At 36.8% G+C, this 13,652-nt stretch overlaps 1 protein-coding gene across 3 annotated transcripts in view; it reads right to left on the bottom strand.

Moving 5' to 3' along the window:
• The window catches only part of MTBP (MDM2 binding protein), a 76,575-nt gene that overhangs the window by 53,242 nt on the left and 9,681 nt on the right, over positions 1-13,652 (bottom strand). For all 3 annotated transcript variants that reach the window (XM_010812245.3, NM_001193177.1, XM_059874280.1), the window contains 6 exons: positions 12,603-12,747; positions 11,436-11,553; positions 10,404-10,538; positions 8,758-8,852; positions 7,881-7,953; positions 4,609-4,726 (listed from right to left, as the gene is read on the bottom strand). In XM_010812245.3, the coding sequence (XP_010810547.1) occupies positions 4,609-4,726; positions 7,881-7,953; positions 8,758-8,852; positions 10,404-10,538; positions 11,436-11,553; positions 12,603-12,739 (676 nt within the window). In that variant the 5' untranslated portion in view covers positions 12,740-12,747. The remainder of the gene's footprint in view (positions 1-4,608; positions 4,727-7,880; positions 7,954-8,757; positions 8,853-10,403; positions 10,539-11,435; positions 11,554-12,602; positions 12,748-13,652) is intronic.

Genomic DNA, 13,652 nt, shown 5'->3' with positions numbered 1-13,652 from the left:
TTTCCAACAACTGTTTCCTCCACTATGCCTTAAATTCAGGTATTTCTAAAGGTTCTTGTTCTCATCACGCTGTGTTTCTTTCCAACCACGCCTACAGTTTCCACTGCTACCTTCACTCATCTGTGGAGGGCTGTGACATCAGTGGCGTCCCGGGATTCAGACCCTGATAGCCACCTCCCTCTTGAATCTGGCCCATGTTGAGAGTAGCTTTAAATAATAGAACACAGCAGAAGTAACACTTGGCCAGTTCCGGGAAGAAGCCTTAAAAAGTCCCAGCAGCCTCAATTTTTGTATATCTTGGAATCTTGAGTTGTCATGTAAAAATCTTAGCTATCTGCTATGGAGATCACAGGAAAAAAGCACGTGGCAAGGAAAAGGCACTGACAGCACATGGAGAAGGGCCCCTCTTCCTGTGCCCATCTGAGGCCAACCCGCAAACAAGCCACCAGCTCAGTGACGCCACAGCTCAATCCGTAAGCGCTGGTGAGACGGGCAGGAGAGCTGTTCCAGGTGAACCCTGCTCCAACTATGAGCAAGTCAACTGTCTGCTCTTTGCAGCAAGTCACTTAGGGTGATGTTCTGTTTGAGTCTGGGAATTCTCCAGGCCAGAATACTGGAGTGGGTTGCCTTTCTCCAGGAGACAATTTTCAACCCAGGGATCAAACCCAGGTCTCCTGCAGGAGACCTGGGGAAGGTCTCTTGAAAACAGAAGGAAAGTCAAGAGATACCTGGAGTAACAGGCAAATTTGGAGTGTCTCCAATGCAAGTTTGGCACTGGAGTACAAAATGAAGCAAGGCAAAGGCTAACAGAGTTTGCCCAAGAGAACATACTGGTCATAGCAAACACACTCTTCCAATAACACAAGAGAAGACTCTATACATGGACATCACCAGATGGTCAGTATCAAAATCAGATTAATTATATTCTTTGGAGCCAAAGATGGAGAAGCTCTATACAGTCAGCAAAAACAAGGGAGCTGACTGTGGCTCAGATCATGAACTCCTTATTGCCAAATTCAGACTTAAATTGAAGAAAGTAGGGAAAGCCACTGGACCATTCACATATGACCTAAATCAAATCCCTTACGATTATACAGTGGAAGTGACAAATAGATTCAAGGGGTTAGATCTAATAGACAGAGAGCCTGAAGACCTATGGACGGAGGTTTGTGACACTGTACACGAGACAGGGATCAAGACCATCCCCAGGAAAAAGAAATGGAAAAAAGCAAAATGGTAGTCTGAGGAAGCCTTACAAATAGCTGAGAAAGGAAGAGAAGTTAAAGGCAAAGGACAAAAGAAAAGATATACTCATTTGAATGCAGAATTCCAAAAAATAGCAAGGAGAGATAAGAAAGCCTTCCTCAGTGATCAATGCAAAGAAACAGAGGAAAACAATAAAATGGGGAAGACTAGAGATCTCAAGAAAATTCAACATACCAAGGGAACATTTCATGCAAAGATGGGCTCAATAAAGGATGGAAATGGTATGGACCTAAAAAAAGCAGAAGATATTAAGAAGAGGTGGCAACAATACACAGAAGAACTATACAAAAAAGATTTTCATGACTCAGATAACTACGATGGTGTGATCACTCACCTAGAGCCAGACATCCTAGAGTCTGAAGTAAAGTAGGCTTTAGGAAGCATCACTACAAACAAAGCTAGTGGAGGTGATGGAATTCCAGTTGAGCTATTTCAAGTACTAAAAGACGAAGTTGTGAAAGTGCTCCACTCAATATGCCAGCAAATTTGGAAAACTCAGCAGTGGCCACAGGACTGGGAAAGGTCAGTTTTCATTCCAATCCCCAAGAAAGGAAACTCCAAAGAATGCTCAACTACGCACAATTGCACTCATCTCACACGCTAATAAAGTAATGCTAAAATTCTCCAAGCCAGGCTTCAACAGTACATGAACTTCCAGGTATTCAAGCTGGATTTAGAAAAAGCAGAGGAACCAGAGATCAAACTGCCAACATTCGTTGGATCATGGAAAAAGCAAGAGAGTTCCAGAAAAACATCTACTTCTGCTTTATTGACTACACCAAAACCTTTGACTGTGTGGATCACAACAAACTGTGGTAAATTCTTCAACAGATGAGAATACCACACCACCTTACCTGCCTCTTGAGAAACCTGTATGCAGGTCAGGAAGCAACAGTTTAGAACTGGACATGGAACAACAACAGACTGGTTCCAAATCGGGAAAGGAGTATGTCAAGGCTATATATTGTCACCCCGCTTATTTAACTTATATGCAGAGTACATCATGAGAAACGCTGGGCTGGATGAAGCACAAGCTGGAATCAAGATTGCCCCGAGAAATATCAATAACCTCAGATATGCAGATGACACCACCCTTATGGTAGAAAGTGAAGAGGAACTAAAGAGCCTCTTGATGAAAGAGGAGAGTGAAAAAGTTGGCTTAAAGCTCAACATTCAGAAAATGAAGATCATGGCATCTGGTCCCATCACTTCATGGCAAATAGATGGGGAAACAGTGCAAACAGTGGCTGACTTTATTTTTCTGGGCTCCAAAATCACGGCAGATGGTGACGGCAGCCATGAAATTAGAAGATGCTTACTCCTTGGAAGGAAAGTTATGACCAACCTAGACAGCATACTAAAAAGCAGAGACATTACTCTTCCAACAAAGGTCCGTTTATTCAAAGCTATGGTTTTTCCAGTAGTCGTGTATGGATGTAAGAGTTGGATTATAAAGAAAGCTGAGCACCAAAGAATTGATGCTTTTGAACTGTGGTGTTGGAGAAGACTCTTGAGAGTTCCTTGGACTGCAAGGATATCCAACCAGTCCATCCTAAAGGAGATCAGTCCTGAATATTCATTGGAAGGACTGAGTGATGCTGAAGCTGAAACTCTAATACTTTGGCCACCTGATGGGAAGAACTGACTCACTGAGAAAGACCCTGATGCTGGGAAAGACCGAGGGCAGGAGGAGAGGGGGATGACAGAGGATAAGATGGTTGGATGGCATCACCGACTCAAGGGACATGAGTTGAGCAAGCTCCAGGTGTTGGTGATGGACAGGGAAGCCTGGCACGCTACAGTCCATGGGGTCACAAAGAGTCGGACATGACTGAGCGACTGAACTCAACTGAAGTAGGGTGACTTTTAAGATAGGTAAACAAAACAGCTGGTAAGCTAAACTCTAAATCTCCTGCTCTGATGACTCAGTGAGATATACATCTAAAACTTTAAACTCTAGCTTTAACTTTCTACATAAATACTAGGTGCATTTCAAATTCAACATTTGCTAACATGTATTTCAATATCTCACCTATAAAGTACTGGGGAAGCCACTGATTGTAAAACCGTATTCCTTGGCATTCTAGGGCTCTACAGTATCTCTACAGCTTTCCCGGTCAATAATCTGCCTGCAATACGGGAGAGGTAGAAGACGCAGGCTCAATCCCTGGGTCAAGAAGATCCCCCTGGAGGAGGAAAAGGCAAGCCATCCAGTATTCTTGCCTGGAGAATTCCAAGGACAGAGGAGCCTGGCGGGCTACCGTCCATGGGGGCACAAAGAGTTGGACACAGCTGAGCACGAGCACTTGACTTGAGAGCATGTCCAGAGATTACAGCAGGGCAGACACGCGTCTGCAGTCCTACCACAGCATGGGGCACAACAGCTAACCATAAGCGCAGAATTAAATTAAACGAAAGAAAGAAGTGAAAGTCGCTCAGTCGTGTCCAAGTCTTGGCAACCCCATGGACTGTATAGTCCATGGAAATCTCCAGGCCAGAATACTGGAGTGGGCAGCCTTTCCCTCCTCCAGGGGATCTTCCCTACCCAGGGACTGAACCCAGGGCTCCCACATTGCAGGCGGATTCTTTACCAGCTGAGCCACAAGGCACAGTCCACAAGCACTGTCCAATTGGAATAGACACTGGCGAAGAGTACAGACGAACACACTTGGGTGATGTGACTTTGGACAAGTCACTTTAACATCTGACCCACCATTACTTCATGAAATATTAGTTTGGATTTAAATAATCTGAATTTATAATAGAAACTAATGACATCTTGAATGTAACAGATTATTAGAGGCCTGGGTTCAAATCCTTGGAGAAGTTAACAGAGCTATTAACTGGAAGAGACAGGATTTAAAACAAGATTCTGCCAATTAATAGCTCTGTAATTTCTCCAAGCCCCAATTTTCCGTATCTGTTAAATGGGTATAAATGCAATTTCATAAGGTTATTATAAAATTTAAATGAATCAAGATTTCTAAAGTACTTAGAATAGTGCACAGCATATAAAAAGTTGTTAAATAGATTCTATTAATTTCATCAGAAAATTGTAACCACAAGTTTATTTCCTGAAATGGCTCTAAGAAACCCATGTTCAATATAATTAGCTATCTAATTAACCAAGATTTCTGTCTTTTGAACACTGATATTTTACGAATGAATTAAGGTTGTTGTATGTATGTTGCAGTAGGTTGTTAGATAAAAAAAAAAATCTTAATATGATACAGGTCTTTCTTAATTAGTAGTAATAACATTTTCTCATGAAGAAGTGTTATCTCTATTTCAGATTTGATATGTACATTATTTATGTTACACCATGAAAACTGGACTGCTTACCAGTGATTGTCCTAGGCTTTCTAGCCATATATTCCTTCCATCTTCTTGAACTGAGCTGGCTGGGAGGAGGAGTAAGTATGCTACCAATGGTACACGGCAATACAAAAAGAGCACCAGCCTGGATAAAACAGAACATACTTTTAGTGACTGCACACAGAAAGCAACTTTAAAACAGTATCACCTGACAATTCTCTACTCACATTTCATTGACATAACACACCTTTAATAACACTCTCTCCCCAAAATTTCACTATAAAATCTAAAAAAACAAAAACCCAAAACACAGCCTCACCTCTACCAAAAAAGTAAAAGCCAAAAAACACAGAAAGGTATTCAGCTATAGGTATTCCTTTTCCTTCCACTGAGTCATATATCTGAAAACCATATTTACAATATTTGATTTAAGTTCAGGTTGGGGGTATAATTTCTTTGTCTATCTGCAAATCAATGCTGCTAAGTCACTTCAATTGTGTCCAACTCTGTGCGACCCCATAGACGACAGCCCACCAGGCTCCCCCGTCCCTGGGATTCTCCAGGCAAGAACACCGGAGTGGGTTGCCATTTCCTTCTCCAATGCATGAAAGTGAAAAGTGAAAGTGAAGTCGCTCAGTCGTGTCTGACTTTTAGCAACCCCATGGACTGCAGCCCACCAGGCTCCATGGGATTTTCCAGGCAAGAGTACTGGAGTGGGGTGCCATTGCCTTCTCCGGCAAATCAATGAGAGGCCACAAATTCTATCTGTCCTCAAAAGATTCTGGTCACACTAAGCCATAATTTTATAACTTTGAGTCTAAATGGATTATTGTTCTGGCTTCAAAATTAGAATCAAAAGGCAATTTCATAACTTCTGTTCCTAGATATCAGAGACTTAATGCTAACAGATATAAAATTCAGAGAAACCATGAATCTATGCCAGAAAACATACAGCAGTGTCCAACTGATTTATGAGCAAGCTCAACTTAGTCATCCTCATATTCCCATGGCTGGGTTCACAGATGTTCATTAAATATTTGTTCCCCCAAACCCAACATAACATATTTAGGTAAATTCTCAATTTGATTAAGCACTGAACAATACAAATTGCAACCCTGAAAGCTGTACTTTGCCTGTTATTTTAGAAATGTAAGCTACAAAATCAGCACATCTTGATATATACATTTTTTTTTTTTTTAATTTGGGGGAAATTTAGGCACGAGGCATCTCAAATCTAAAGCAAAGTCACTTTTAATTGTCTTTTGTAGACAGATGGGTTACACGAGATATGTGATACAAAGTTAATTAACACTTTTTGCTGCTATTTATTATTTTTCCTTACGTATTCTTAACAGTTGTAAAAATAAGTCTACCGGGGCAAAGTAAGGAAGGTAAAATTAAATATTCTTACTTTATTATTATAGCCATAATCTTTTTAAGTCAAGTATATTCCACATACTCAAGATTAGACATTAAAATAAAAATATTTAGGAAAATAATCATTAATTCTAAAAGATATATGTTTAATTTTCTAAACATTAAGTCCTAGTTCTTCCTCCTTGCATTAAGAAGACTTCTTAGCCCAAAATGCATGACAAGACCATCTGGCCCAAAGGGCAGACAAAGCTGTAATGTTAGTATGCCAGATCAGAGTCCAGTTATAGTTTAACAATTATATGACCGTTAAAATTATAGTTACAGCTTAACAATGTAGAGATGCTAAACACCGTTCAAAGCATAACTTATACCCTGGTATAAATATCCTGATCCACCATCCAGATAAATAACCACATTTCTGAAACAGCCTATTTTTGATTATACATTTACTACAAAAATGAAAATAAACATCTCTAAATCACATACGCTATAATTTCCTACAAAATAAATGTATGTCAATAGTTTACACTATACTGACAACAAACTTGGATCCTGATAAGCCGTGCTCACTCCTACACTAATCCTTAGATAGACTCTGAGAGACCTGAGAATGATGCTTTTAGTTTCACCTTCTATTTCAAAATTTAAGACAACGTTTCAAACCCCTTTCAAGGGGCAAACACCAAACAAGCAGGCACTAATATGACAATCATCATTTTAGCCTTATAAATTCTCCTCTTTAACAAAAATGTTCCTGCCCATATGATTAATAGATATTATGATTCCCTAACAATTTTATCTTGCCTTTTTCTAATCTAATAAGTATTCCTCTAAAAGGGTTTTATTTTTATTCTGGGGATAATCAAACATCCTTTTTAAGCTCAGAAGTCGACTTAGGATCACATAAATCACTAGAATTTCAGCACTATGATAGCTTCCCAAGGAGGGACCTTGTCCACTTTATTCTCTCCAGCACCTGCAACAAGCAAATGGCAGGCAGTCCAAAAAAAAAGAATAAATAAATGAAAACCATGGTATAAAGCACTACGATTATTTCGAGCAATGAGCATCCAGTTTAAAATTTTCTTTCAAAAAATGTAGAAGACTAATTTTAACCCAATGTAAAAGGACAATGAACTGTTTCACATTTACAGATCTATCAGCCAAATTACATAATCTATGTTTCCAAAAATTATCCCTTTTGCTGCTTTAAAGTAGGAACATATATTTAAAGATCCAATATTTGTCCTTGACTGATAAAGTACAGTCCAATATTCTATAGTCATTGCCCAAGAAACAATAAAAATGACAATCTAATACAACAAATTTAAAATAAAACAACTGAAAATATGACATGAATAGATACCAACAGTTTAGCTGTCTTCTAGGATTGGTCTTGCCTATCTTCAATAGATGGATTAATAATTACTTTATACCTGTGCCAAATTACAGGTATATGCTTGATTTTGACTTGAAACATTATCTATAAAACTAAGGACTAAAGATTTCATTGTAACTTCAAAAAGAGGGTATCTAGAGCTTTATACGTTTCGGGAAAATGTTTCACTTAAGTGTGTCTATCATCTGGGCCATATAAGTATCTTGCCACAGAACTGAAATCACATGTGAAAGGAGTAGGTTAACAAAAATCTAACATAGCCTAAAACTTTAAAGCAATTACCAATCATGAAGCTTATTTTTGAAAATCTCTTCTAAAAAAACAAAAATCACTTCCTGTCTGCAGTGGACTCAAGTTATAAAGTCCAAAATATTTTAATATGAATTAGGACCAAAACAATGTGTTATGTGAAAGAAACCAAATCATCACACAAAGACAGATTAAAAAAACACATATTCCCTTTTCTCACACATCTGTAAATACTGAGTTTAAAACAAAACAAACAAAACCCCACTTTCTATACCTCGCCACACAGGGAAGAAATCTGCTCCAACAGCAACCTGGAGGTCTGCTTGGTACTGTTTTTTGTCAATCCCCTGTACTAAGGAGTTAAAGAAATGACGGAATGGTTAGCTATCAAATAATTTAACTTCCTAAAATAAGTTTGATCCTCCAACTCACAGGATGTTTAAATTCATTTATCAAAAATTTTAAACTGCAGGAACTCAGAATTACTCCTCTCCTTAAGGACAATTATTTTTCTGATTCTGAATATACACCAAGAAGTAGGGATACTGCAAACTATTAGAACCAGAAATTTTAAAAACTGGAGCTTCTGAATAAAAGAACACTGTATGTACTAGTGTTTCATTTCCAATCAACAACAAATTCTTTTTATACAAAATATTGTTATTAGGTATATTCTTAAAACGTCTTAAGATATATTTTCTTTAAAAAGATTCTAAAAACGCTGAATATTTGCAGACAAATGTGATGGCATTCATATTTACTTAGGTATTTAAAACAATACAGTAGAACAGCACTTTTATCTATCCTGTCAATGGCAAGAGAAACATCTGAACCTTCTAATAGTATATAAATTATTTTGTTTTTCTTCATAGATTCCTAACATTTTTCCCTCTTCCCTACCCCACAAATGAGTGATAATTTCAGGAAGTCTTCTGCCTATCCTAAAGGCGTAAATATACTACCTGAAGGAAGATTCTTTTCTGCAAGTTGTAGAACTTCTCTTAAAACAATGGCAATGAAAGGTATACTGATATTATAAAAAAAAGAAACACAAAAGTAGGGCCAAATATTTAAATGTGGTAGTACCAGGAAAAAACTCTACTTGACACAGAAAATGTGACCTATGATGAACATGTAAATGAAAAGGATACAACTCAAATTCAATGTCCGACATATAGCAGGAGGGTAGATCTGATAATTTTATCATCTGCACAAATTCTAAAGCAGGGCCATAATAATGAAAAACCTAAAAAAGAAAATAAAATTATGTAAGTTTTTAAATACCAGAAATAAAATGAAAGTGAACAAATTAGTAATCAGGTTTTAAACCTTTAAAATTGGTCTTAAAAAGACAGTATTTATACATTATGCAAGCCAAACACTTCATTCTCTATAACAGAAAAGAATTTCTTCCATTCCAATTCTAGCTTTCAGAGTGGAGAGATAAACATGGAGATTTCCTAGAAAGCAAAGTTTCTAGAAAGAGTTTACAGGAAGAAGTCTAAAAAGAGGTAAGCAACAGAGGACAAGAGTTCTCAACTTATCCTGTTTATCTCTAGCTAGACAGACAGATACGCCAGGAGGCTAGGTTACTGAAGTGGGTCTGAAAAACTGAGAAAGAAAAAGAAAAGACACACCAGAATGGACTCTGACTGGTATGCTGAGATTAAAAAAAAAAAAAATCCTTGGAGAAAATACCAAAGTAATTAAAGAAAGAACTAGTGAAACCAAGATGCTAATTAACAAAGCAAGCTCCACTCGAAGAAGTAAGATTAAGGATTTCTTTGGATAGTCTAAAACTAAACTAAGAGTGAGCTAGTGAAGAGGGTATCTCCAAGGCTGGGGTTAGCGTACTTAATAGGAAGCGCAAAGAAAAGCAAAAACATCTTCAAACAATACAAAATTTTAAACTTGCAGAAATCTGAGTAATTTTACCATATGTGATTATGTATATGTATGTGTGTGTATACACAAAAATACACAACACATATATAAAGATCTGTATACTCAAGGGTATGGTTTTTTCAGTAGTCATATGTAGATATGAGAGGTGGGTCGTAAAGAAAGCTGAGCGCCGAAGTATTGATGCTTTTGAACTGTGGTGATGGAGGAGACTCTTGAGAGTCCCTTGGACAGCAAAAAGATCAAACCAGTCAATCCTAAAGGAAATCAATTTGAAATATTCATCAGAAGGACTGATGCTGAAGCTTCAATACTTTGGCCACCTGATGCAAAGAGCTGACTCATTAGAAAAGGCCCCGATGCTGGGAAAGACTGAAGGCAGAAGGGGGCGACAGAGGGTGAGATGGTTGGAGGCAACACCAACTCAACTGACACGAGTTCGAGCAAGTTCTGGGACTGGTGACAGACAGGGAAGCCTGGTGTGCTGCAGTCTATGGGGTCACAGAGCTGGACATGACTGAGTGCCTGAACTGATGCATGCGTTTATGTGTGTGAACACAGAGACAGAGAGATCAAAGCCTGTTCTCTTTCCACTGTGTCATGCTCCCTTCAAACTGAATCCTAGAGAGCTCACATGGTAAAGTTCAAACCTGAAGTGGTTTCAGGCCTATACTGACCTAACATTAGGATCATTTCATTTTGAAAAGAATCTAAAACAGTGATAGTTTTGCCATCATTCAATGCTGATAACACAGTATAATTTAAGAACAATTATAATAAAAGTTGTGTGAGTGAGCACACTTAAGCACATATATTAGCTAAGTTAACTGAAGATTCAAATGTATCTTACAACAATATTTATGAATGGAAGATTGCAAAAACAAACACAGATTACCTTTGGCAAAATATCTTTATCCTTCGATGGTATTATCTTTTTGTCAAGAAAGCAAGTTTTTAAATTAGATGTACTAAAATTCTTAGGTGTGACTCCCTTTAAACAAAATTCAGGAAAACTAATTTCACTTCCAAACTGAAAAGAAAGAGAGCACAGTTACAGGCATCATGAATTAAGTTACGAAGATTAATGCATCTTATTGCAACATAAAAGTTGAGAGAAAAACCATATGTAAATTCATTTTTGATTCCTCGGCTCAAAATGCAATTCTTCCATTTATGTATACATCATTCGTATTTCAACTTACACATGAATTTTTCATGAAACGCTCTCCTTGGCCTTTCACTAGCCCACAAGAGTATATTAAGCCCATTCTCTGGAACCACAGGGGCGTCCTTGATGGTTCAAATGGTTAAGAATCTGCCTGCAGTGCAGGAGACTGGGGTTCGATCCCTGGGTTATTAGGAAGATCCCCTGGAGAAAGGAATGGCAACCCACTCCAGTATTCTCGCCTAGAGAATCCCATGGACAGAGGTGCCTGGCAGGCTACAGTCCATGGAGTCCCAGAGAACTGGATACAACTGAGCAACTAAGCATAATAGACTGAAATACATCAAATACCAGAAATACTTATTTCAACGTGGATACAACTTACATGCAATGAAATAAAGCACCTTGGACAAACATGAACTCAACTAATGTTAAAAGCTATGTTTTAAAATAATGTTACATTCTAGAATTGCAGTGCCCAAAACAATCGTAGAGACTATTTAAATTTAAATAAAGTGAAAAATTCAGTTCTGTGTTTGAAGTAATCACATAGAAAGTTCTAGTAGCAACATGAAGCCAAGGGGCTATTGTACAAGTATAAATTCAGAACGTTTCTATTAATGAAGAAGTTCTATTGAGATAAGTGTTTTTCCAGGACATCTTCAAATGGTACGTTTTCACTAGGATTCATTAATATTATCTGTGTTGTAAATAAAGTTGAAAGGCCTGCTTTGTAAACTGTGATAACAGAAATCCACTTACCTTCCTCTCCCATATCTGAATCTTTCCCCTCCATAGCTCCTTTGAATCAATAGCATTTCTGAGATCTTCAAAAGATACAGTATTAGCAGAAAGGTATTCTGCAATTTTCTGATAATTTCTATAAATAAAAAGTTCATGATAATTCAATACAGGCTTTTAAATTTGACTTAGATTTAATGGTTATAGTTAACTACAAGCTAAATAAGCAAAATGTAAAGGTTATATTTCTGCTTTTATCTACTAATATAGAACATTCATTAAATCAGTCTCTGGAGAAGTTTCCAGCATATGTTCATTTAATCTCAACATCACCATGAATTATGAATAATCATCCTTAATGCCATAGATGAATAGATTTTCCTATTGTTATTTACTGGCTTTAACATGTCAGATACACACATATGTACACACATATACAGACAGAAAGAATTAAATTCTTATCTTCAAAAGAACTGCTTTCCTAAACTGTTCCCACAGCAGTTCTGTATGAAATTCCTTAATAGCACTGACAGATTGTCCTGACTATATGCATTCCAGTTCCTCCCTGTATTTCAATGAAAAAGACCAAATCTCACTTTTGTAATTCCCCAGTATACACTGCTGTGCTTAGCATAGTGACAGTGGTCAATAGCTGCTGAATGAAGAAAATCATGAAGTGAGCAAATCCAACACCTATTTAAGGATCAAAACTGTAATACACAGTTGATCCTTACTCAGGTGTCTAAGACACAACAGTATATATTTATTTCTACATTGCACATAAAACAAAAAAAAACCATGACGTTATAAATCCAGTGTATCCATACACCCATGGCATTTATCGCGGTGCTCACTGGACAATACAAACCTATTTAAAAATACACAATGTGTTTGGAGAATAATGCTCAATAACGGTTCAAAAACAGTATCCATAATATTTACTAAAAACCTAAAACTTCTGAGAAATATAAAGAATGAAATAAGGAAAATCTAAGTTCTTCTCAATGAAAAAAATTTCTAATTGCAGTGGGACATATTGGGTTGGTCAAAAAGTTTTAGTTTTCCCATAAGATATTGCTTTCTTGGCCACCCCCATAAAACTCACATTTTTAAAAATCTTCAAATGCTGGGTCTATTAAAAGCAGGGTACCAAGTTAACTGTAAAAATAAAAAGCACAGATAGCTTACATTTCACAATGATCTCCTGCTATAGTAATTTTTGCTGAATACCATTCCTTCAAATGTTTTAATGCTCCTACAGTAGGCAAACAGTCTCTCAGTTTCGGAGGATCTTTGTCAGAAGGCAACAGTATTATATCTATCATTGCTCTACCTACAAAAAAAAAAAAGGCATTTTTATAATTTTTTTACATTTTTATTTTGGAGCACAGTTGATTAAGTCTAACTTTTTAAAGACGTGAGACCTGAAATGCCTCAAAACAGTATCCTGGACAACTGAATTTTATGTTTATTTAGAAGATGAAGAAGGATTTTAACTTTAATTTCTGAAGTTCTTCAAAACAACACACATCTTTAGGAGTTTGAAATTTTTAAATGTTCATCACTTGATTTAAAGCCATGTTATCTTGAAATAGCTAGCATATGCCAGAAAAACAATGAACTATATCATAATCACTTGCCAATTATGTGCCAGTGGTTAATAATATATTGCTTGTGAGATCATCAACGCTATTGTTGTTCTGAACAGAGGGGAAAAAAAACGTGCAATTCATTATGCTCTTCTATACTTAATTTTGTTACACAAAAGGGAATGAATTCGTGTAAAACTGTAATGCTCAAATAAATTATTTCTCTTTTTAAAGAACAATAAAACACTCAGAAGATTCAATTATACTGACAATATCACTGGTTCCTGAGAAAGAAGGTTAACTTCATGAAACTTTAAATTTTATAAAATGATAAATTTTACTGAAGGATAAGAAAAATCAAAATCAAACAGAAACCAAAGTATAACAATGAAACTATTTCAATTTGCCAAAATAGCAACTCTACATTTCATATTTTGAACTTCATAGAAAAAATTGATGCTTATTTGTCGATGTATTCAGCTATTTTCCATATAAGATCTTTTATGCTAAAATACAATCTTGAATATAAGGATTAGATTGTGAGCTAAAGCCCTTTATGATAATCACATATATTTTACTTATCACTGCATACTCAGCTCCCAGTACAATGCCTGATACATGACAGACACAACAAATACCTGCTTAATAT

The sequence above is a fragment of the Bos taurus genome, chromosome 14 (assembly GCF_002263795.3).
Source record: "Bos taurus isolate L1 Dominette 01449 registration number 42190680 breed Hereford chromosome 14, ARS-UCD2.0, whole genome shotgun sequence".
NCBI classification, from domain to species: domain Eukaryota; kingdom Metazoa; phylum Chordata; class Mammalia; order Artiodactyla; family Bovidae; genus Bos; species Bos taurus.
This window is presented reverse-complemented; position numbering and strand designations above follow the sequence as displayed.